The sequence below is a fragment of the Crinia signifera genome, chromosome 8, assembly GCF_055691185.1.
Source record: "Crinia signifera chromosome 8, ASM5569118v1, whole genome shotgun sequence".
Taxonomy (NCBI): domain Eukaryota; kingdom Metazoa; phylum Chordata; class Amphibia; order Anura; family Myobatrachidae; genus Crinia; species Crinia signifera.
In genome coordinates, this window is record NC_139224.1 from 171,086,734 (window position 1) to 171,109,344 (window position 22,611).

General features: G+C 47.6%; 1 protein-coding gene across 1 annotated transcript in view; it reads left to right on the forward strand.

The window, feature by feature from the left end:
- The first annotated feature begins 1,639 nt into the window (after window positions 1-1,639).
- Window positions 1,640-22,611, forward strand: part of TNNI3K (TNNI3 interacting kinase) — a 178,083-nt gene continuing 157,111 nt past the window's right edge. The window contains exons 1-4 of the mRNA XM_083158252.1: window positions 1,640-1,698; window positions 1,930-2,148; window positions 17,424-17,509; window positions 21,063-21,160. Of these exons, the coding sequence (XP_083014378.1) occupies window positions 1,640-1,698; window positions 1,930-2,148; window positions 17,424-17,509; window positions 21,063-21,160 (462 nt within the window). The remainder of the gene's footprint in view (window positions 1,699-1,929; window positions 2,149-17,423; window positions 17,510-21,062; window positions 21,161-22,611) is intronic.

The following is a 22,611-nucleotide window of genomic DNA, read 5'->3' on the forward strand; positions in this document are numbered from 1 at the left end:
ATTGGGGGGTGGCTGTGTGCAAGCTCCGTTTGAGCACCTCACGTGGGCCACAGCACAGACTCATAACAGGTGTCAACAGATATATTATAACCAAGCGCAGGGCACTGAGTTATAGCCCTAGCTGCCGTTTAAAAGGGATACTCAGCCCTCAAAATGAACCAAAAACAAGGCAAAAATTGTAAACGGCGATTAAAGACTATAACACAAGTATTCACTTCAAAAATGTAACAAATTTATTGACACAATAATGTATTCACATGTTATAGTCTTTAAGCGCCGTTTACAATTTTTGTCATAACAGGTGTATCACGTGGAAAATATGCACTTGTGATGGTGACAGTGGGCAGCCACTTCTGATTGGCTGAGTGCTCTTTGGTCCCTCCCACTGATAATATTACTGGTATTGTTGTGGCTGCTGGGATGGATTCCGATTGGTTAGCTGGTAACTGCAATAGCTCAGCGGAACAGGAGGAGATACCCGTGAGACGTTTCTTAGAGGGGAAGACGATGGTTGTTTGCAGGGCCGGATTATAATGGAGGCACAAGGGGTCAGTGCCCCTGGGCCCCCCACTAGCTAGGGGCCCCCTGTGGTTGGCATGTATTTTTTTAAAAAATTATTATTTTTTTTTTTTTTTAGCTAAAGGTTTTGTGCATGGGAGTGGGGTAGTGCTGCAGCTTCACCTATCTACCAATGTGACAATGATTAATGGTGCTGAGCATCGGGAGCCAAGGCACACTGATTGCACAAGTGTGCAGTGCATTACTGGGAGTTGACTAAGTCCCATGACACTTTAAACCAGAGGGCAGAGGCTGAGAGGTTTGTGCTGAGCTGTAATTGGTGGAGCTCATTACATGCCCATGGAGAACAACAGCAGCAGCTTAGTCATGGGAGGGTTTTTAATCAAAGGCAGCACTAGGACTGTGAGGTCTCCTACAGGTGCAGAGGGACAAACACAGGCTTTTCATATGGCATGTATTTATGTGTATGTGTGTATATACTGTATATATATATATATATATATATATATATATATATATATATATGCAGTTACCCATTGACCAAGTTTATTCTGCCTTTACTCTGTGTTTTGACAGTGTAATATTCTCCCATGAAGTGTGTGTCCAGTAATGACAAGTGCAAGGGGGCCCCCCTGGCTAAAGTACCCCGGGCCCCCCCGAAGGCTTAATCTGGCACTGGTTATTTGGTAATTGATTAAAATGAATAAAGTTTGTGTTTTGTATTTATTTCTTTATTCAATTGTCCTATACATGGAAAACGCAACTTATTAGCATAATAAGTTAGCATGCTCCTCCGACCAGCGACTTCCCGTGCCTCTTCTCCCAGCAGTATGACATTTTCATCTGCGACCATCTCTGGTCACAGATGAAAACGGGACACTGAGCAATATGATTGCTGAGCAATATATTGCTAGCAATATATTGCCAGCGATCATATTGCCTCGTGTGTACGCACCTTTACTCTCTCTGCACCTGTTACATCTGCCCCACCTGCAGTGCAGCAAGGTTTTTCCCATTTGCGTGCCTTTTTACTTTGCTAACAAAGCTGAATCAGGATCTTTGTACGCTAGCTTTATTTTGCAGTCCTTAATCCAATTCTCTCAGGACCCTGTGGAATCCCATGCAGCTATCTCAGGCATCAGATGTGCCAGAGTCTTCATCCAACTCAAATATCTCTTGGTGTGATTCAAGGCCAAACTAATCAATCAAGCTTCCAGGCCTTAAATACCCCCTGGGAGAGGGCCCAATCCTTTGCACGATCGCCACCCCCCAGCGTTCTTCATCCAGTCTGTTCAATATAGCAAATAAATAGCTATTTAGTTGTGAATTACGATGTGCAGAAAGATGTCGCGTTTCAGCGTGTACCCTGCAGAGGTTGCGCTAATTGGAGAGGTTCAGTGAAACATGCAGTTTGACCCGGGGTGCCAAAACTTTTGCGTGCGGCTGTAAGCCGGAGCGGCCGAAAGTTATTACCGCTATCATTTTCTGTTATCACGTCATTAATCCGTGTTTTATTACAGATGAGTGGAAGAAGAAAGTAAGCGAGTCGTATGCCGTTATTGTGGAGAGGTTGGAGGATGACCTTCAGATTAAAGAGGTGGAACAAGCAAACCTCCGATTGGTTTTCAGGTACAACCAGCGCCGAACATCCCCTCCACCCTGTGTGTTTATTTTAGAATGTTTATTTCTGTTTGAACCAAATCCCATTGTTTTAGTCGCCGAACCTCTTGTTTCAGCTGTATCCGCTCACAGATGAGGCGCAGTATCCTGTAGGGATAGGTGCATATAAATTTTAATGTTGTGCAGTATATCAGAGGCACGCAGGAGCAGATTAATTGGCTAGGGAACGTACAAGGCAATTCCTCTTCTTATCTCAAGGCTATTGAATAACAGAGAGGTTAATGCGCAGTCTACATACAGACCTTGACACGCCGCGTTCCGGAGGCGCGGAGGAATGGAGCAGATTCTGCAGCATATGTGAAGTTGTACAGGATATAATTCCTCTTTATTCCGCCATAAATGTTTAGGAACACATATTGGCTTAAGCGATTCTGAGAGCGAAACATCATTTATCTGCATTTGTCCAGAGGGATGAAAAACTTGATTTAACATCAATATACGATTCTATACATTTGCAAAACCCCTTTATGCTTTACAATGGATTTCAGTTCCCGGCGAATTTTATAGCAAATTAAATTTAAACTGTTATTATTTTTTATTGATTAATTCTTTTAGCGGTCATTAGGGTAAGCGCAAACAGAGGCAGTGGCGCAGTGGCACCGATAGCACTGACAGAATGCCACACTGTTACTTATTCAGTATTACTAAGGGGGAGATTTATCAATAATTGGAGAGAGTTAAAGTGAAGATACAGTACCAGCCAGCTTCTAACAGACATATTACAGGCTGTGGTTGAAAAATCACAGAAACTGATTAGTTGGTAATGTTTTTTGTGATCCTGAGATAAAGTAAACATGGGGCTTACTGTGATCAGCTGTATGTGTGTCTGATGGACCCGGCCAGTGTGATCAGCTGTGTGTCTGATGGACCCGGCCAGTGTGATCAGCTGTGTGTGTCTGATGGACCCGGCCAGTGTGATCAGCTGTGTGTGTGTCTGATGGACCCAGCCAGTGTGATCAGCTGTGTGTGTGTCTGATGGACCCGGCCAGTGTGATCAGCTGTGTGTGTCCGATGGACCCGGCCAGTGTGATCAGCTGTGTGTGTCTGATGGACCCAACCAGTGTGATCAGCTGTGTGTGTGTCTGATGGACCCGGCCAGTGTGATCAGCTGTGTGTGTCCGATGTATCCGGCCAGTGTGATCAGCTATGTGTGTCTGATGGACCTGGCCAGTGTGATTAGCTGTGTGTCTGATGGACCCGGCCAGTGTGATCAGCTGTGTGTGTCCGATGGACCCGGCCAGTGTGATCAGCTGTGTGTGTCTGATGGACCTGGCCGGTGTGATCAGCTGTGTGTGTCTGATGGACCCGGCCGGTGTGATCAGCTGTGTGTGTCTGATGGACCTGGCCGGTGTGATCAGCTGTGTATGTCTGATGGACCCGGCCAGTGTGATCAGCTGTGTGTGTCTGATGGACCTGGCCGGTGTGATCAGCTGTGTATGTCTGATGGACCTGGCCGGTGTGATCAGCTGTGTGTGTCTGATGGACCTGGCCGGTGTGATCAGCTGTGTGTGTCTGATGGACCTGGCCGGTGTGATCAGCTGCGTGTGTCTGATGGACCCGGCCACTGTGATCAGCTGTGTGTGTGTGTCTGATGGACCCGGTCAGTGTGATCAGCTGTGTGTGTGTCTGATGGACCCGGCCAGTGGGATTAGCTGTGTGTATCTGATGGACCCGGCCAGTGAAATCAGCTGTGTGTGTCTGATGGACCCGGCCAGTGTGATCAGCTGTGTGTGTCTGATGGACCCGGCCGGTGTGATCAGCTGCGTGTGTCTGATGGACCTGGCCAGTGTGATCAGCTGTGTGTGTGTCTGATGGACCCGGCCAGTGTGATCAGCTGTGTGTGTCTGATGGACCCGGTCAGTGTGATCAGCTGTGTGTGTCTGATGGTCCCAGCCAGTGTGATCAGCTGTGTGTTTCTGATGGACCCGGCCGGTGTGATCAGCTGTGTGTGTCCTATGGACCCGACCAGTGTGATCATCTGTGTGTGTCCTATGGACCCGACCAGTGTGATCAGCTGTGTGTGTCTGATGGACCCGGCCAGTGTGACCAGCTGTGTGTGTGTCTGATGGACCTGGCCGGTGTGATCAGCTGTGTGTGTCTGATAAACCCGGCCGGTGTGATCAGCTGCGTGTGTCTGATGGACCTGGCCAGTGTGATCAGCTGTGTGTGTGTCTGATGGACCCGGCCAGTGTGATCAGCTGTGTGTGTGTGTGATGGACCCGGCCGGTGTGATCAGCTGTGTGTGTATGATGGACCCGGCCAGTGGGATCAGCTGTGTGTGTCTGATGGACCCGGCCAGTGTGATCAGCTGTGTGTGTCTGATGGACCCGGCCAGTGTGATCAGCTGTGTGTGTTTGATGGATCAGCTGTGTGTGTATGATGGACCCGGCCGGTGTGTTCAGCTGTGTGTGTGTCCTATGGACCCAGCCAGTGTGATCAGCTGTGTGTGTCCTATGGACCCAGCCAGTGTGATCAGCTGTGTGCGCGATGGACCCGAACCAGTGTGATCAGCTGTGTGTGTCTGATGGACCCGGCCAGTGTGATCAGCTGTGTGTATCCTATGTATCCGGTCAGTGGGATCAGCTGTGAGTGTCTGATGGACCTGGCCAGTGTGATCAGCTGTGTGTGCCTGATGGACCCAACCAGTGTGATCAGCTGTGTGTGTCTGATGGACCCGGCCAGTGTGATCAGCTGTGTGTGTCCGATGGATCCGGCAAGTGTGATCAGCTGTGTGAGTCCGATGGACCCCACCAGTGTGATCAGCTGTGTGTGTCTGATGGACCTGGCCAGTGTGTTCAGCTGTGTGTGTCTGATGGACCCGGCCGGTGTGATCAGCTGTGCGTGTCTGATGGACCCAGCCAGTGTGATCAGCTGTGTGTGTATGACGGACCCGGCCGGTGTGTTCAGCTGTGTGTTTGTGTGTCCTATGGACCCAGCCAGTGTGATCAGCTGTGTGTCTGATGGACCCGGCCAGTGTGATCAGCTGTGTGTGTCTGATGGACCCAGCCAGTGTGATCAGCTGTGTGTGTCTGATGGACCCGGCCAGTGTGATCAGCTGTGTGTGTGTCTGATGGACCCAGCCAGTGTGATCAGCTGTGTGTGTGTCTGATGGACCCGGCCAGTGTGATCAGCTGTGTGTGTCCGATGGACCCGGCCAGTGTGATCAGCTGTGTGTGTCTGATGGACCCAACCAGTGTGATCAGCTGTGTGTGTCTGATGGACCCGGCCAGTGTGATCAGCTGTGTGTGTCCGATGTATCCGGCCAGTGTGATCAGCTATGTGTGTCTGATGGACCTGGCCAGTGTGATTAGCTGTGTGTCTGATGGACCCGGCCAGTGTGATCAGCTGTGTGTGTCCGATGGACCCGGCCAGTGTGATCAGCTGTGTGTGTCCGATGGACCCGGCCAGTGTGATCAGCTGTGTGTGTCCGATGGACCCGGCCAGTGTGATCAGCTGTGTGTGTCCGATGGACCCGGCCAGTGTGATCAGCTGTGTGTGTCTGATGGACCCGGCCAGTGTGATCAGCTGTGTGTGTGTCTGATGGACCCGGCCAGTGTGATCAGCTGTGTGTGTCTGATGGACCCGGCCAGTGTGATCAGCTGTGTGTGTCTGATGCACCCGGCCAGTGTGATCAGCTGTGTGTGTCTGATGCACCCGGCCAGTGTGATCATCTGTGTGTGTCTGATGGACCCGGCCAGTGTGATCAGCTGTGTGTGTCTGATGGACCCGGCCAGTGTGATCAGCTGTGTGTGTCTGATGGATCCGGCCAGTGTGATCAGCTGTGTGTGTGTGTGATGGACCCGGCCAGTGTGATCAGCTGTGTGTGTCTGATGGACCCGGCCAGTGTGATCAGCTGTGTGTGTCCGATGGACCCGGCCAGTGTGATCAGCTGTGTGTGTGTCTGATGGACCCGGCCAGTGTGATCAGCTGTGTGTGTCTGATGGACCCGGCCAGTGTGATCAGCTGTGTGTGTCTGATGGACCCGGCCAGTGTGATCAGCTGTGTGTGTGTCTGATGGACCCGGCCAGTGTGATCAGCTGTGTGTGTCTGATGGACCCGGCCAGTGTGATCAGCTGTGTGAGTCTGATGGACCCGGCCAGTGTGATCAGCTGTATGTGTCTGATGGACCCGGCCAGTGTGATCAGCTGTGTGTGTCTGATGGACCCGGCCAGTGTGATCAGCTGTATGTGTCTGATGGACCCGGCCAGTGTGATCAGCTGTGTGTGTCTGATGGACCCGGCCAGTGTGATCAGCTGTGTGTGTGTCTGATGGACCCAGCCAGTGTGATCAGCTGTGTGTATCCGATGGACCCGGCCAGTGTGATCAGCTGTGTGTGTGTGATGAACCCGGCCAGTGTGACCAGCTGTGCGTGTCTGATGGACCCGGCCAGTGTGACCAGCTGTGTGTGTCTGATGGACCCGGCCAGTGTGACCAGCTGTGTGTGTCTGATGGACCCGGCCAGTGTGACCAGCTGTGTGTGTCTGATGGACCCGGCCAGTGTGACCAGCTGTGTGTGTCCGATGGACAAACAATCTTATCATTATGGAAAAAAAACTAGAAAAATAACTAATACTCCCCTACAGCCAGGGACTGGTGATCGGTGCCCTGCTGAGGGCTACTGGTCATCACGTCCTCCTACGCTGATGTGTGACCTCCGGTGCAGTAAAGTGATGCTGCAATACAGCAGTTCACTTTACAGCACCGGAAGTCACGCAGCAGGCAGATGTCCTGATGCTAAGCAGTGCCCTGATCACCAGTCCCTAAGTCTGGTTATTATAATCAACGAAAGTCTATGTCAGGCTACCCGCGGCTGAGAATCTAATTAGGGCCGGGGGTCATGCACCATGCAACGTAAAAAAATCTGGGTGTATGAGGACACATCTGTATGCTAAATTGTGGCTTCTTCTGAAAACACGGCTACAATGAACTTAGCCTGCCAACTGGACTTGTGCTGGAACCAAGCGAAACTGTTGGAAGGAGATCCAAGAGCAGTTAACAGTCGGGAGATGTCTGATATAATAAGTGTTTCTTTCATTGACGTGTTTGTAATAATTGAATTGAATGTTCTCTTATCATTAATGAACGCTGACATCTTGCTTGCTTGGCGGAGAATCAGCGTCCGTTCTGTGTCCTGTAGCCAACGTGTCATGTTCTGTAACACCTCGACTTTATTTTATTTGTAGGTTCCAAAACAGAACATTTACAATGAGCAATATCTCCAGTACCCAAATTATACAAATGTTTTTTTGTTGTTAATGTAACAAACGAAAATAAGACTTTAATGTTAGAAAACTGATTATTTATGACTCGTATTTCTGTTCTCTGCACAAAATTTACAAGAACGGGGCAATATGCAGAGAGGATTTGTGGAATGTCACGGTTAATTAGATTGTAATTATGTCAGTGAGATATTATTTCCATTAGTGCTGATGCAGATTGTGGCTTAACATTATCTAAACAATTCTCCTTGGCAGGCAAATAAATATTGCGCGGAATTTATTGCAGATTCAGTATGAATTTGCTTCATATCTGGCATCTTGTTTTACAGCGGAAAAAAATATAAATTGTTTTTAATCCACTTATGAGCGAGACTTCAAACTTCGGGTTGCAGTAAGATTGGAATGTTAAGCGGGTACACAGTAGACAATATTTAGAACGATTTTGCCAATTCCGACAGGTTAGAACAACAAAATGTTCATATCGCTCCTGTATATAACACATGTAACTGTGACAGGGAAGGTGGCCCCTCTCAGCTCTGGGCCCCATAGCAGCAGTACTCCCTGCACCTATGGTAGCTACACCCTGTATATAACACATGTAACTGTGACAGGGAAGGTGGCCCCTCTCAGCTCTGGGCCCATAGCAGCTGCACTCCCTGCACCTATGGTAGCTACACCCCTGTATATAACACATGTACCTGTGACAGGGAAGGTGGCCCCTCTCAGCTCTGGGCCCCATAGCAGCTGCACTCCCTGCACCTATGGTAGCTACACCCCTGTATATAGCACATGTACCTGTGACAGGGAAGGTGGCCCCTCTCAGCTCTGGTCCCCATAGCAGCAGTACTCCCTGCACCTATGGTAGCTACACCCCTGTATATAGCACATGTACCTGTGACAGGGAAGGTGGCCCCTCTCAGCTCTGGTCCCCATAGCAGCTACACCCCCTGCACCTATGGTAGCTACACCCCTGTATATAACACATGTAACTGTGACAGGGAAGGTGGCCCCTCTCAGCTCAGGGCCCCATAGCAGCTGCACTCCCTGCACCTATGGTAGCTACACCCTGTATATAACACATGTAACTGTGACAGGGAAGGTGGCCCCTCTCAGCTCTGGGCCCCATAGCAGCTGCACTTCCTGCACCTATGGTAGCTACACACCTGTATATAACACATGTAACTGTGACAGGGAAGGTGGCCCCTCTCTGCTCTGGGCCCCATAGCAGCTGCACTTACTGCGCCTATGGTAGCTACACCCCTGTATATAACACATGTAACTGTGACAGGGAAGGTGGCTCCTCTCTGGTCTGGGCCCCATAGCAGCTGCACCCCCTGCACCTATGGTAGTTACACCTCTGTATATAACACATGTAACTGTGACAGGGAAGGTGGCCCCTCTCAGCTCTGGGCCCATAGCAGCTGCACTTCCTGCACCTATGGTAGCTACACCCCTGTATATAACACATGTATCTGTTACAGGGAAGGTGGCCCCTCAGCTCTGGCCCCATAGCAGCTGCACTCCCTGCACCTATGGTAGCTACACCCCTGTATATAACACATGTACCTGTGACAGAGAAGGTGGCCCCTCTCAGCTCTTGGCCCCATAGCAGCTGCACCCCTTGCACCTATGGTAGCTACACCCCTGTATATAACACGTGTAACTGTGACAGGGAAGGTGGCCCCTCTCAGCTCTGGGCCCCATAGCAGCAGTACTTAGGGTTACCACCTAGTCCCTTTAATTCCGGACACATGTTAATTACACAGGTTCTGTGGCAGTTTAAAATCAGGTGAAGTGGAGTCTTGAAGTCAGCCAGCCACAGAACCTGTGTAATTAATATGTGTCCGGAATTAAAGGGACTAGGTGGTAACCCTAGCAGTACTCCCTGCACCTATGGTAGCTACACACCTGTATATAACACATGTAACTGTGACAGGGAAGGTGGCCCCTCTCTGGTCTGGGCCCCATAGCAGCTGCACCCCCTGCAACTATGGTAGCTACACACCTGTATATAACACATGTAACTGTGACAGGGAAGGTGGCCCCTCTCAGCTCTGGGCCCCATAGCAGCAGTACTCCCTGCATATATGGTAGTTACACCCCTGTATATAACACATGTAACTGTGACAGGGAAGGTGGCCCCTCTCAGCTCTGGGCTCTGCACACCTGTAATCCAGACAGGCTTGTGGGTGGAGTCTCAGCAGTCTGTGCTGAGTCAGCTGTGAGTAAGGTGTTTGGTGAGCTCCAGCAGCTGCATCCAGTGTTTGCAGGGGGATTCCCTGCGATTTTCCCCCAGGGGGATGGATCCTCCTGGGGGACATGTCTCCCGGAAGTCCTCACGTGGTTGTGGTACTACAGAATCCAAAGTGAAAATTCCTGGTGCCCAGACAACTAGTGCGGTTGGCCAGTCTGGTGCATCAGGTAGCAACATGAGCAGCTCGAGAGGCAATGACGGCAGTTCCCTCAGCATGGCTTCGGTACAGGTAGAGCCGCAGCAAGCCCTCCCTATGCCACAGGGTGCTCTCCTGTGTGATGGAACACAGGATGGAGCAGAAATGGAAGTGACCTGCTCTGTGGGCAAGGCTCCAGTGGGTCAACTGGAGCCTCAGTCGGATAACCCCAAACTCTCCCTGGATGCTCCCCTGCATGAAGTAATGCAGGGTCGAGTAGTAGCAGCCATTGCTTGTCCAGGGGGAAGTGAAGCGGGGGGGGAGGTGAAGCCTCTAGATGCATTGGAAAATGTACCTACATCCCCAGGTAATACAGAGGATGAAGAAGAGTGTGGTGAGGAGGAGGAAGATTCCTTTAACAATTTCTCTATAGAGGACCTGCAAAAAGAAGCCAAGCGCATACAGTCCAGAATTGCAGATAAAAAGGAAAAAAGAAGTACCTGCCGCAAGTGGGAAAGGTCTGTACTGAAAGAGTCAATTGAATCCCTTTCTACCACCCTGGAAAGGGTTAAAGCCAAATTACAGGAGAAGCGACTGGAGAAGCAGGCAGCAGTGAAGGGGTTACCTGATTGTGATGGAGCTCAGCTGTTAACGAGGCCTGTGGAAATGGCAGAAGCTGCAGGTAGCACACCTGTGTCCCTTTCTGCTGAACTCGAAAGTAAAGCATCAACTGAGAGTGTGTCAGTCCTGGCAGCAGCAGAGGATGCCAGAAAGGTAACATTGTCTAGTATGGATCAGGGTGTCTCTGCTAATAATGATATTCCTACAGCAGCTGGTAATGTGGGCTCTGCAGCAGCTCAGCATGGTAGTGACTTTTGTACATTATCTGTATGGGATGGGTTAACAGACAAGGCTGTTTCTAACATTGTACAGACTTCTGCTTCTCACAGTGACTTAGTGCAGCCTTGTAACACTGCACAAGGGATGCCTATCTTGGACAGAAACATTTTATCTGAGGGGGGTAGGGAAGTGATTCAGGCTGTGTATGGCCAGTTGGATGCTCCAGCCAGGTTAAAAGCTGGAGCTGAATTAATCAGCAGTGAGAAAAAGAGACTTGAAGCCAGAAATGTAGTAAATGTGTCTAATGCTGCAAATAATAAGACTGATGAAGTAAATAAGAAAATTGTCCCAGGCACAAGGTCTTATGCTAGTTTGGTAAATATGAATGTACCCCCAACAGCAGTTACTGCTGGCCAAATGACTAAGAGGAGAAATCTTTTGCAATTTAAATGGGCAGGGACAGGTGAAGTCCCAAATAAAGAAGTCTTTTTAGAGATGATTTTCAGCCTGGGCTTCCATGCTTCAGATCTGTATGCCTGTATCCATCCAGTCAAAACACCTGACTTTGATGTAAGTTTCGTTTCCTTTCCTATCAGGGCTTACAGGCTTTTTGGACAAAGTGGCAGGCATGCAGATCCCAGGCACCATATAGTAACTATAGAACTAATTTGGTTACAAAGCAGGATAAGGTTAAAATAACAATATTAGTCAGAAATGAGTCCATTCCTGCCCAGGATATTTTGTTTTGGTTGTCCAGATTCTGCACAGTGCAATCTAATTTAATAAAGGTTGGTTTCACAATGGGAGTCTGGGGAGGTGCGTGGTCGGCTATGGTTCAGTTAAAAAGTACGGATAAAGGTTTCTTGCATATACCATCTGCGGCCTATATTGGCAGAGACCGCGTCCAGTGCTTTTATGCTGGGCAGCCACGCACCTGCTTTAGATGTGGAGACTTCCGCCACTTGAGTAGTGATTGTAATGTCACCAAATGCACACTTTGTGGGAAAATTGGGCACATCTCAAGAGACTGTAATGATGTTAAATGTAACCTTTGTGGGGAGGATGGCCACCCTTACAGTCGATGTCCATGGGCAAGCCATAATATGGAGAGTGAGCGAGAACAGAGGGAGGAAGCTGTCAGGAAAGAGAAGGAGGGTCTAGTCAAAGAAATTGTCTTTGTAGGTGTGAAAACCAGGGCGGCTAATGTTGGGGAAAAGAAAGAAAAAATTTAAAAAGAAAATAAAGGGAAGAGGAAAAAGGATGACAGTGAAAAATTAGTCCTCTCTAATAGATTTGATGTCTTTTCTACTGATGAAGAACAGGAGGGGGAGGTTCTAAAAAAAGGTAAAGAGTTATTTTTTGTCCCCAAGGTTAGTAAGAAGAAAGCAAAGCAGGGTAAGAGAAGGAAACAAGTGGAGAATGAGGAGAGTAGTGGAAAAGAGGGATTAGAGTGGGATCCGGTAGGCACAGAATTAGGGGCTGAGGAGGTAGCTGGAGATTCTGAGATAGATGGTACAGGCTGCCCTACTCAAGAGATGGTAATCGAGGAGACACAACAGGTAGAGGAAGATGAGGAAAAAATTGAAATGGATTCGTCAAATTCAGTAATTGCACCGAGTGGGGTAGCTGCAAAAGACCTATTGAGAGTTCCAGGTTTACCTCCTAGGTCAGAGAGTAAACCACCAGATCCTGGACCCTCACAAAGTAAGGGTGGTCTGACCCAGAAGTCAGGCAGTGATGGCATGCTGGGTGCCATTGGGGAGGGGGAAACCTCTCTCAAAGGGAAATGTTCTAGAAGATCTAGGTCTTCAAATAGGGTGTCTGGGAAGAATGTAAATGAAAAGTGAGCAAGGTCCTGCTTTTATAACCCAAAGAAACATGGATCCCCAACCCATACGATGTGCCACCATTAATGTGGCTTCCGTAGTCTCTGAACGTGCTCGTTTTATGGCCTTTGATTTTTTCAATACGGTTGAGATTGATTTTTTTGTTTTTGCAAGAGACCAGAATTAGTAAGTTGAACATCCTCCACAAGGCAAAGAGGGAGTGGAAGCGCGGGCCTTCTTACTGGTCTCTTGCGGCCGAGCCGTACAGTGGGGTGGCAGTGCTTTTTACTGGTATGGTAACCGTGCACAGGGTTATAGAATTACAGGCAGGTAGGTGTATGATTTTAGATGTCAATCTGAGGGGACATGACCTGAGGCTCATTAATATCTATGGACCACAGTCAAAATGGGACAGGAAATGTCTCTTCAGTGAGATAAAACCGTTCCTTTTTACGGCTCAGCAGATTGTCTTTGGTGGTGATTTCAACACCGTTATTAGGCCAAAAGACAGGGGAGGTTCAAAGACAGCCCTGGGCTATGATTCTAATTTTTTAGTTAGCATGGTTAGACAGGCAGGTCTGGTAGATGTGCACGTTCGCCATTCTCCAGACCTCACGGGTTACACTTTCTTTAGTGGTAGTCGTAGGTCTAGAATAGATAGGTTTTTTGTTAAGGAGACTTCGAAAACTTTGCCTCCAGAGGTAAAGCCAGTAGAGTTCTCTGATCACGTTTTTCTCTGTCATTTTGAATGCTTCAGAAGCTACTCAAAAGGGGCGGGGCCTATGGCGATTGAATTCTGAGCTCCTAAAAGAGGAAAAGGTTAGACAATCCCTTAGAGACTTCTTTCAATCTCAGGAAACACTTTTGGAGGCTGGATGGAGTAGATCTGAGTGGTGGGAAGAGATTAAAAAGAGAATTCGGAGATTCTTCAAGAGGTTGGTAGCTAAAAAGAACTTGATAAAGAGAAATATCTACCAGAGTTTGAGAAGGAAATTAGATTTCTTGATTTCTGAGGATGGAGATAGTGGGGAAATCTCCCGAGTGAAGGCTCAGATGAGGGAATATCAGTATAACCATCTGGATTCTTTGATTTTGGAAAGGGATTTTGGCAAATACCACTCGCCTGATCCTTACCAGAATTGCGGAAGATCAGTCAATATGAAGGAGGTGAGGGGTCTTTTTGACAAACAGGGTGTTCTTCGTGAGGATAAGGAAGGCATCTTGGGAGTCATCCGATCTTTTGTCTGAGCAGCCACTTATCAGAGAGAGGATGGAAACATTTCTGAGGGAGACACCTGGACTTTGTAATCCAGATGCCTCGATTGAAACCTTGGGTAGGAGTGTGACAGCAGAGGAAGTTAAGATGGCGATTGATAAGTTGAGTTGTAAGAAATCCCCAGGCCCAGATGGTTTAACATCTGAGTTTTATAAAGTATTTGCTGACCTCTTGATTCCTCGCCTTGTAGAAGTATATAATGAGTGCCTGGGTGGGGGAATCCTCCCTCCTTCTATGAGGATATCTGCCCTCATATTACTGTCCAAGAGGAAGGACCCATCTCGTATTGAGAACTGGCGCCCCATCGCACTTCTCAATACAGATAGAAAGATTTTGGCAAAAGTACTTTTCAACAGGTTGTCAGAATTTTCAGAACACCTGCTTTCACCATCCCAGCACTGTACTGTGAAGGGTCGAAGCACATTTAGTGCTGTCCTTGGTGTCCGGGAGGCCATAGAACGGTGCCGTGCTGAGAAATGGGGAAAATACTTGCTGGCGTTGGATCAGTCTAAGGCTTTTGACCGAGTAAATCATGAGTACCTATGGGCCCTACTTGAAAGGTATGGTTTTCCAGTCAGGGTGGTCTATTGGCTCAGAACATTATACAGTCAGGCCGAGAGCTTCCCACTTGTACCTATGGGCCCTACTTGAAAGGTATGGTTTTCCAGTCAGGGTGGTCTATTGGCTCAGAACATTATACAGTCAGGCCGAGAGCTTCCCACTTGTAAACGGTTGGGTGGGCCCTGCTTTTGAGGTGAGCTCTGGAGTTCGTCAGGGATGTCCCCTGAGCCCTCTCCTGTATGTATTCGCGATTGACCCCTTCATACGAAGGGTAGAAAACGGTACGTGGGAGGGGTGCAGCTGGGCCCAGAGTTCCCTTTTAAAGTGGTGGCTTACGCAGATGATGTCACAGTGGTTCTGTCATCAGTGGCAGAGGCACGTGATATGGAAGAGCTCATCTGTGAATACTCTATAGCCTCGTGCTCTACTCTATAGCCTCGTGCTCTAGGGTAAACCAAGAGAAGTGTGAAGCTTTCTGGATGGGGGAGGAAGGTGAAGAATTTTCCCTTCCGGACAGCCTCCCCCGGCCCAGTCCTCAGATAAAGATTCTAGGTATTTGTTTTGACCATGGTGATTATGCCACTCTAAATTGGGTGAAGTGTCTGGAGAATGCTGCCAAGAAAGTGGAGTGCTGGAAGAGGTGTAAATTCTCTTTCAGGGAAAGGGTGGACTTGTGCAAAACTTACCTGATCCCGTTATTTCTATATGTCAGCTATGTGTGTTTTTTGCCTCAATCTTTATGGGCCAGGTTGAACTCCTTGTTTTTCCTTTTATTTTGGGGAAACAGGATGAACCTAATCAAGAGAGGTATTACTTACAAGTCGAGGAAAGAAGGAGGGGCTGGCATGATCAACCCTGTCGTCTTTTTTGTTACAACCTTTTTAAAACTTAATCTTGGGAGTTTATTGTTAGAAACTCCTCCTCGATGGATAAGTGGATTTGAAGTCTGGGTGTCCCCCTTCCTCAAACTTTGGTTAGGTGGTGGCCAAGTGAAGAATCTTCAAATTCGGAAAGGGTATCTTCCGATCTACGTTATCCAGAGCTTGAAGGTGACAAAGCGTTGGGGTCTGGAAGTGGGGGAAGTACAAAACCTTTCCAGGAAGGAGTTGGGGGACAGGATTTTGCGAACCCACTTTCATGTTCCGTTGTCACTAAGGGATTGCCCGAGTGATGTCGCTTTGGCTGGATTGGCTCTCATAAATTCAGAGAGAATACCGCCGAAGTTTAGAGACATTGCTTGGCTTTCTTTCCATGGGAAGCTTTACGTGAAGGGGAACATGATGTGGAGAAATGCCAATGATTGTGGTTGTCCACGGGAGGAGTGTCTAGGGGAGGTGGAGACGATGGACCATTTCTTGATCAAGTGCCCCTTTAATGTAAATGTTTACAAGAGAGTTTCAGGAGCTTTGGGTATCCCGTGCCTTTCGGGGCTTAGTTACCCAGAGTGGGCTTATGGAGCATTCAGAAGATATGGTGTATTTAATTTGACCACAATTTATTTAGTCAGTTTAGTAGTTAGATACCACACATGGATGGCACGGTGTCAGGTTTCCCTAAAAGATAAAATCCTTCCTTGTGAAGTGGTGGTGGATTTGATTCTGCACGAGGTGGAGAGGATGATGGATCTAGACCGGAAAAGGGTGGATGCTGTCAGGTGGTCCAATTGGTGGGGCCGCCTGAAACCCCCTTAAGTGGGTGGCAGATATCCTTTTCCAGGTTTAGCTGGAACTTTCTATCTTTTCACATCCTGTAGATTTTGGTAATAAGGGTTTTTTAATGGAACAGGTTTTGCATAGATCTAAAAAGCCTTGCTCAGTTTTCCTTTGCAATATTGGGATGAAGTAGTTATAAAGTTAATATTCATGTGTATATATTTCTCTATTGATATTTTGCTTATTAGGCAGATGTATCCTTTGATATTGCGGTTTGCATTCATTTATGTTATGTATTAAGATTTCATTTGTAAAATACTATTTATTTATTTATTTATTGTGATATATTGTAAATATTGTAAAATTTGTTGCAAGTTTTAATAAATGGGAGAATTCCTTCTCAGCTCTGGGCCCCATAGCAGCAGTACTCCCTGCACCTATGGTAGTTACACCTCTGTATATAGCACATGTAACTGTGACAGGGAAGGTGGCCCCTCTCACCTCTGGGCCCCATAGCAGCAGTACTCCCTGCACCTATGGTAGCTACACCCCTATATATAACACATGTAACTGTGACAGGGAAGGTGGCCCCTCTCAGCTCTAGGCCCCATAGCAGCTGCACTCCCTGCACCTAAGGTAGCTACACCCCTGTATATAACACATGTAACTGTGACAGGGAAGGTGGCCCCTCTCAGCTCTGGGCCCCATAGCAGCAGTACTCCCTGCACCTATGGTAGCTACACACCTGTATATAACATATGTAACTGTGACAGGGAAGGTGGCCCCTCTCAGCTCTGGGCCCCATAGCAGCTGCACTCCCTGCACCTATGGTAGCTACACCCTGTATATAACAACTGTAACTGTGACAGGGAAGGTGGCCCCTCTCAGCTCTTGGCCCCATAGCAGCTGCACCCCCTGCACCTATGGTAGTTACACCCCTGTATATAACACATGTAACTGTGACAGGGAAGGTGGCCCCTCTCACCTCTGGGCCACATAGCAGCTGCACCCCCTGCACCTATGGTAGTTACACCCTGTATATAACACATGTAACTGTGACAGGGAATGTGGCCCCTCTCTGGTCTGGGCCCCATAGAAGCTGCACCTACGGTATCTACACCCCTGTATATAACAAACCCCCGCTGCCACCACAAATGCCCATGTTATACCAATCAGACACAATTGAGTCTGTAGAATGTACATAAGGTGTTATCGGAACGTCTATATATTACTACCGTATACACTAGATGCTTTATGCATGGAGTATTAAAATAAGCATTTTCCTTTTCTGAATGTAATCCCACTTCAGTGTTATGCTGCCAGCCATTGTAACTCTGTTTAAACCCATCAATGATTTCATTTTTTTCTTATTTCATATGTGTCTGATTAAAATTCACATAACTAAATAAAGCCCCCGTCCGATGGTGCCGGTGTGATCAGCTGTAAAATCTATTTTGCAGCTCAGACGAAGCCTTCAGCAAAGTCAATTTAAACTATCGGACAGAGAATGGCCTATCTCTCCTGCACTTGTGCTGTATCTGTGGTGGTAAGTATGTGACGATGGGATACAAAATACTACTTTTATTTAAGGAATGAATATAAAAATAAACACATTTAATGGTAGAATAAGCAGAGCAATCTTTTTATTCAAATGAGCGCCGAGAAGCAAATTGTAATTCAAACTTTTCCAACATAAACAGGGTTTTATCTGAAAACTTGGTGTCTGACCGGGTGGGGGAGTATATCAAGCCTTGGGGGGTCTTTGTAGTAAGCCTATAACATGAGAGAAAGGAGCGGATTGGCTGGGACGTTATCTCCATCTACTTTATCTTTCTCGGCGTACATAGAGCCATTGTAGAGAGAGAAAGTGGAGAGAGGTAAAGTACCAATCCTCTTTTCTCTGCCATTTTACAGACTGTGGGCCAGATGCACTAAGCTTCAAAAGTGTTAAAATGGAGAGTGATAAACAGCCAGCTAATCAGCTCCTACCTGACATGTCACAGGCTGTGTTTGAAAAATGTCAGGCAGGAGCTGATTGGTTGGTTGCTAATCACTCTCCATTTTATCACTTTTGAAGCCTATTGCAGCTGGCCCACAAAAATGACAGGAGGTGATTGAATGGAACTCTGGGGCCGGTTCAGTTCCAATCATAACGGGCCGAATTCCCATCCTTGATGTTCGGGGTTTGTGAATGCGCGAATTTGCACAAATCCCGTCGCCAGAATCCCGGCACTTTGTCCCTCTGTTGTGGGCAGAGCGTAGCGAGCCCGCAAGGGGGGGGCGATCCACGTCCCCCCCCCCCCTTGTCGGGATTTCAACGGTCGGGATTCCGACGTTGGGATTCTGACCGCTGGGATTCCATACCAATTCCGAGCAAACCTCCGGAGGGAACGCCTTTGGCGAGTTTCATACCCGCTGAGGTATTCGCTCCATAGGGGGCAGGCAGGGGGATGGAGGAGGGGGAATGGCCAGCATTTGATGACATAGGTCGGCATGGACACCGTATAAGTATACCGTGACCTCTGGCATGGCTCGCTGCGCTTTTGCTCGGCACACTATTATAATCTAACTCTATGCCCACATGGATGGTAAAAGATGAACAAGTCGTTTTTTTTTTTTACAAAAAAATCATTGAAAACTCATTTCTATCTTAAAAACTCATGTCGACCTTTTGACTATTTGACATTTGAATGTCGACCTTTTGACTGTCGACTTTTAGTCCAGTTACACGAGAGAGAATATCACCCAATATGTCCGGCAATATACACAAAACAAGCATCCAGGCATAATGGAGGACATTTACTAAGATGGTAGTTCTGTATCACATGGGATGTTGCCATGGGCAACCAATCAGATTCTATCTATTATATTCTAGAGGTGCTAAATAAAATAACAGAAGAATCTGATTGGTTGCCCATAGCAACATCCCATGTGATACAGAACTACCATCTTAGTAAATGTCCCCAATTGACTCTCTCCACCTTAGACCATCGCTGTGTCTGCCTGTGGAATTGTATCGGTATTCTGCTGCGTAGCTACAGATTATGGTGAAACGCATGGCCAGAGGCTCTCTCCGCCTTAGTACATCGCTGTGACTGTACAGGAGATGATGGCTGTAGAATTGTATCAGTATTCTGCTGCGTAGCTACAGATTATGGTGAAAACGCATGGCCAGAGGCTCTCTCCGCCTTAGTACATCACTGTGACTGTAGAGGAGATGATGCCTGTAGAATTGTATCGGTATTCTGCTGCGTAGCTACAGATTATGGTGAAACGCATGGCCAGAGGCTCTTTCCGCATTAGTACATCGCTATGTCTGTAGAGGAGATGATGCCTGTAGAATTGTATCGGTATTCTGCTGCGTAGCTACAGATTATGGTGAAACGCATGGCCAGAGGCTCTCTCCGCCTTAGTACATCACTGTGACTGTAGAGGAGATGATGCCTGTAGAATTGTATCTGTATTCTGCTGCGTAGCTACATATTATGGTGAAACGCGTGGCCAGAGGCTCTTTCCGCATTAGTACATCGCTATGTCTGTAGAGGAGATGATGTCTGTAGAATTGTATCGGTATTCTGCTGCGTAGCTACAGATTATGGTGAAACGCATGGCCAGAGGCTCTCTCCGCCTTAGTACATCACTGTGACTGTAGAGGAGATGATGCCTGTAGAATTGTAGCAGTATTATGGTGAAACGCATGGCCAGAGGCTCTCTCCACCTTAGTACATCGCTATGTCTGTAGAGGAGATGATGTCTGTAGAATTGTAGCGGTATTCTGCTGCATAGCTACAGATTATGGTGAAACGTGTGGCCAGAGGCTCTCTCTGCCTTAGTACATCGCTGTGACTGTAGAGGAGATGATGGCTGTAGAATTGTATCGGCATTCTGCTGCGTAGCTACAGATTATGGTGAAACGCGTGGCCAGAGGCTCTCTCCACCTTAGTACATCGCTGTGACTGTAGAGGAGATGATAGCTGTAGAACTGTAGCAGTATTATGGTGAAACGCATGGCCAGAGGCTCTCTCCACCTTAGTACATCGCTATGTCTGTAGAGGAGATGATGTCTGTAGAATTGTAGCAGCATTCTGCTGTGTAGCTACATATTATGGTGAAACGCGTGGCCAGAGGCTCTCTCCACCTTAGTACATCGCTATGTCTGTAGAGGAGATGATGTCTGTAGAATTGTAGCAGCATTCTGCTGTGTAGCTATATATTATGGTGAAACGCGTGGCCAGAGGCTCTCTCCACCTTAGTACATCGCTGTGACTGTAGAGGAGATGATAGCTGTAGAATTGTAGCGGTATTCTGCTGCGTAGCTACATATTATGGTAAAACGCGTGGCCAGAGGCCCTCTCCACCTTAGTACATCGCTATGTCTGTAGAGGAGATGATAGCTGTAGAATTGTAGCGGTATTCTGCTGCGTAGCTACATATTATGGTAAAACGCGTGGCCACAGGCTCTCTCCACCTTAGTACATCGCTATGTCTGTAGAGGAGATGATGGCTGTAGAATTGTAGTGGCATTCTGCTGCGTAGCTACATATTATGGTGAAACGCGTGGCCAGAGGCTCTTTCCGCCTTAGTACATCGCTATGTCTGTAGAGGAGATGATGGCTGTAGAATTATAGCGGCATTCTGCTGCGTAGCTACATATTATGGTGAAACGCGTGGCCAGAGGCTCTCTCCACCTTAGTACATCGCTATGTCTGTAGAGGAGATGATGTCTGTAGAATTGTAGCGGTATTCTGCTGCGTACCTACAGATTATGGTGAAACGCGTGGCCAGAGGCTCTCTCCACCTTAGTACATCGCTGTGACTGTAGAGGAGATGATAGCTGTAAAACTGTAGCAGTATTATGGTGAAACGCGTGGCCAGAGGCTCTCTCCACCTTAGTACATCGCTATGTCTGTAGAGGAGATGATGTCTGTAGAATTGTAGCGGTATTCTGCTGCGTAGCTACAGATTATGGTGAAACGCGTGGCCAGAGGCTCTCTCTGAGATGTCTGTGCAGATAATGTAGGGCTGACTGGTTGGGGGTCTTATCTGCCGTCACATTCTCGTTATCAGTAATTACACGTAGAGCTGTGTTTATTTTGCAGGTGATAAATCACACATTAGATCACTGATGCTAAAAGGCTTGCGGCCATCCAGACTCAGCAAGAACGGCTTCACCGCGCTGCACGTGGCTGCGTACAAGGTAAGTACAGTAGTGTGTGTCTGTGTGTTATGCGTAAATGACAACAAAAATAGTTTGTTGTTTCTAGTCATGGGGTGATTCAATTAGTTTCATGGCGATGATGTGTGTTCAGTAAAGATGCATCGTGGCCAATGACATCACAATTTCTTCCTCACACGCTATAGACTAGCAATGTTCAAGTATGTTAACCATCAGCCAAAGGTGGTCCGTATTTTGACTGCTGGGCTTTTGACTGTAGGTAAATCATACCGAAGCCGTCACCAATGAGACTGGGCCCTTACTTGTCCAATCTGCCCAAACCGCTCCTGATCCAATAAAACCGGGTCCGTCCCAGGGAGGGCTTGTCCCCTGTTTGACTGTCCTGCGGAAATAGAGACTGCTTTCATGTACGCCTGTCACTTACACACAACTCTATGCTACACAGCTGTCCACATGAATACTGTATGTGTGTGAATGTTATATCTATGATACAGATGTATCTGGGATGTCTCAGGTCTGTATCTTGGCGCCTCTCGGATGTGTTCTGCATGTGTGGATGGTTTCCGCTTACATCCACAAGTCTCATCTCCCCGGGGTCCTTCATTGACTCAGGCTCAGAACGCCGTCTACGCATCACTGAGCCTGCAAACCAATTACAGCCCATTCGCTCTTATCGCCATCACATCTGACTGCTGAGCTGCAGGTCTTCTGTGGCGCTTCTCAGTCCGTCTCCCGCACAATTAGGCAGTACAATAGTACGACGGATCTACGCACCAGCAGCCAAATCTGCAGCAAAACCGGATCCTGTTTCTGCAAAATGAAGTTCCGTTCCCTTGTTCTACACTAATCAGAATCCCGTTAAACCTTTGCTCCTTGTTTGCAATTTGCAGCACACACGAGTAATGCAACCAGATAAAACTAAAGGTGCCCATACACGCACCGATTTTGTGTGCTGTGCTTTTTGGACTTCAAGCTGCAATGCGATCTTGGCACTTAAAGGGGATGCGATGCGATGTACTGTACTTTGCGGGTTCGATGCGATGAGATGCGATTTTAGCCACTTTTTTTAAAAAAAATTATAAGTTAATACTAATGGACATCGCATCGCATGTACTCCTGTACTGATGCGATGCGATGCAATGAAGCACAAAAAGTACTGCCTGCAGATACTTTATGTGCTTTACAATATTGTACCTGTGGGGACGTGCATCGCATCGCATCCCCGCGATGTATTTTGTACTTTAAAAGTACAAAACGCATGTGATAATCGCAGCGTGTATGGACACCTTAAGGTTATAGATTTCATATATTTCATTTAAATATAATATAATGCTCACGTACAGAACTAGCGGTTAGCCTTGCTACCGGGTGGTGTATATAATAACAACCACAGGCCCAGATGTACTAAGCTTGAAAAGTGATAAAATTGACAGAGATAAAGTACCAGCCAATCAGCTCTGAAAAATGACTGT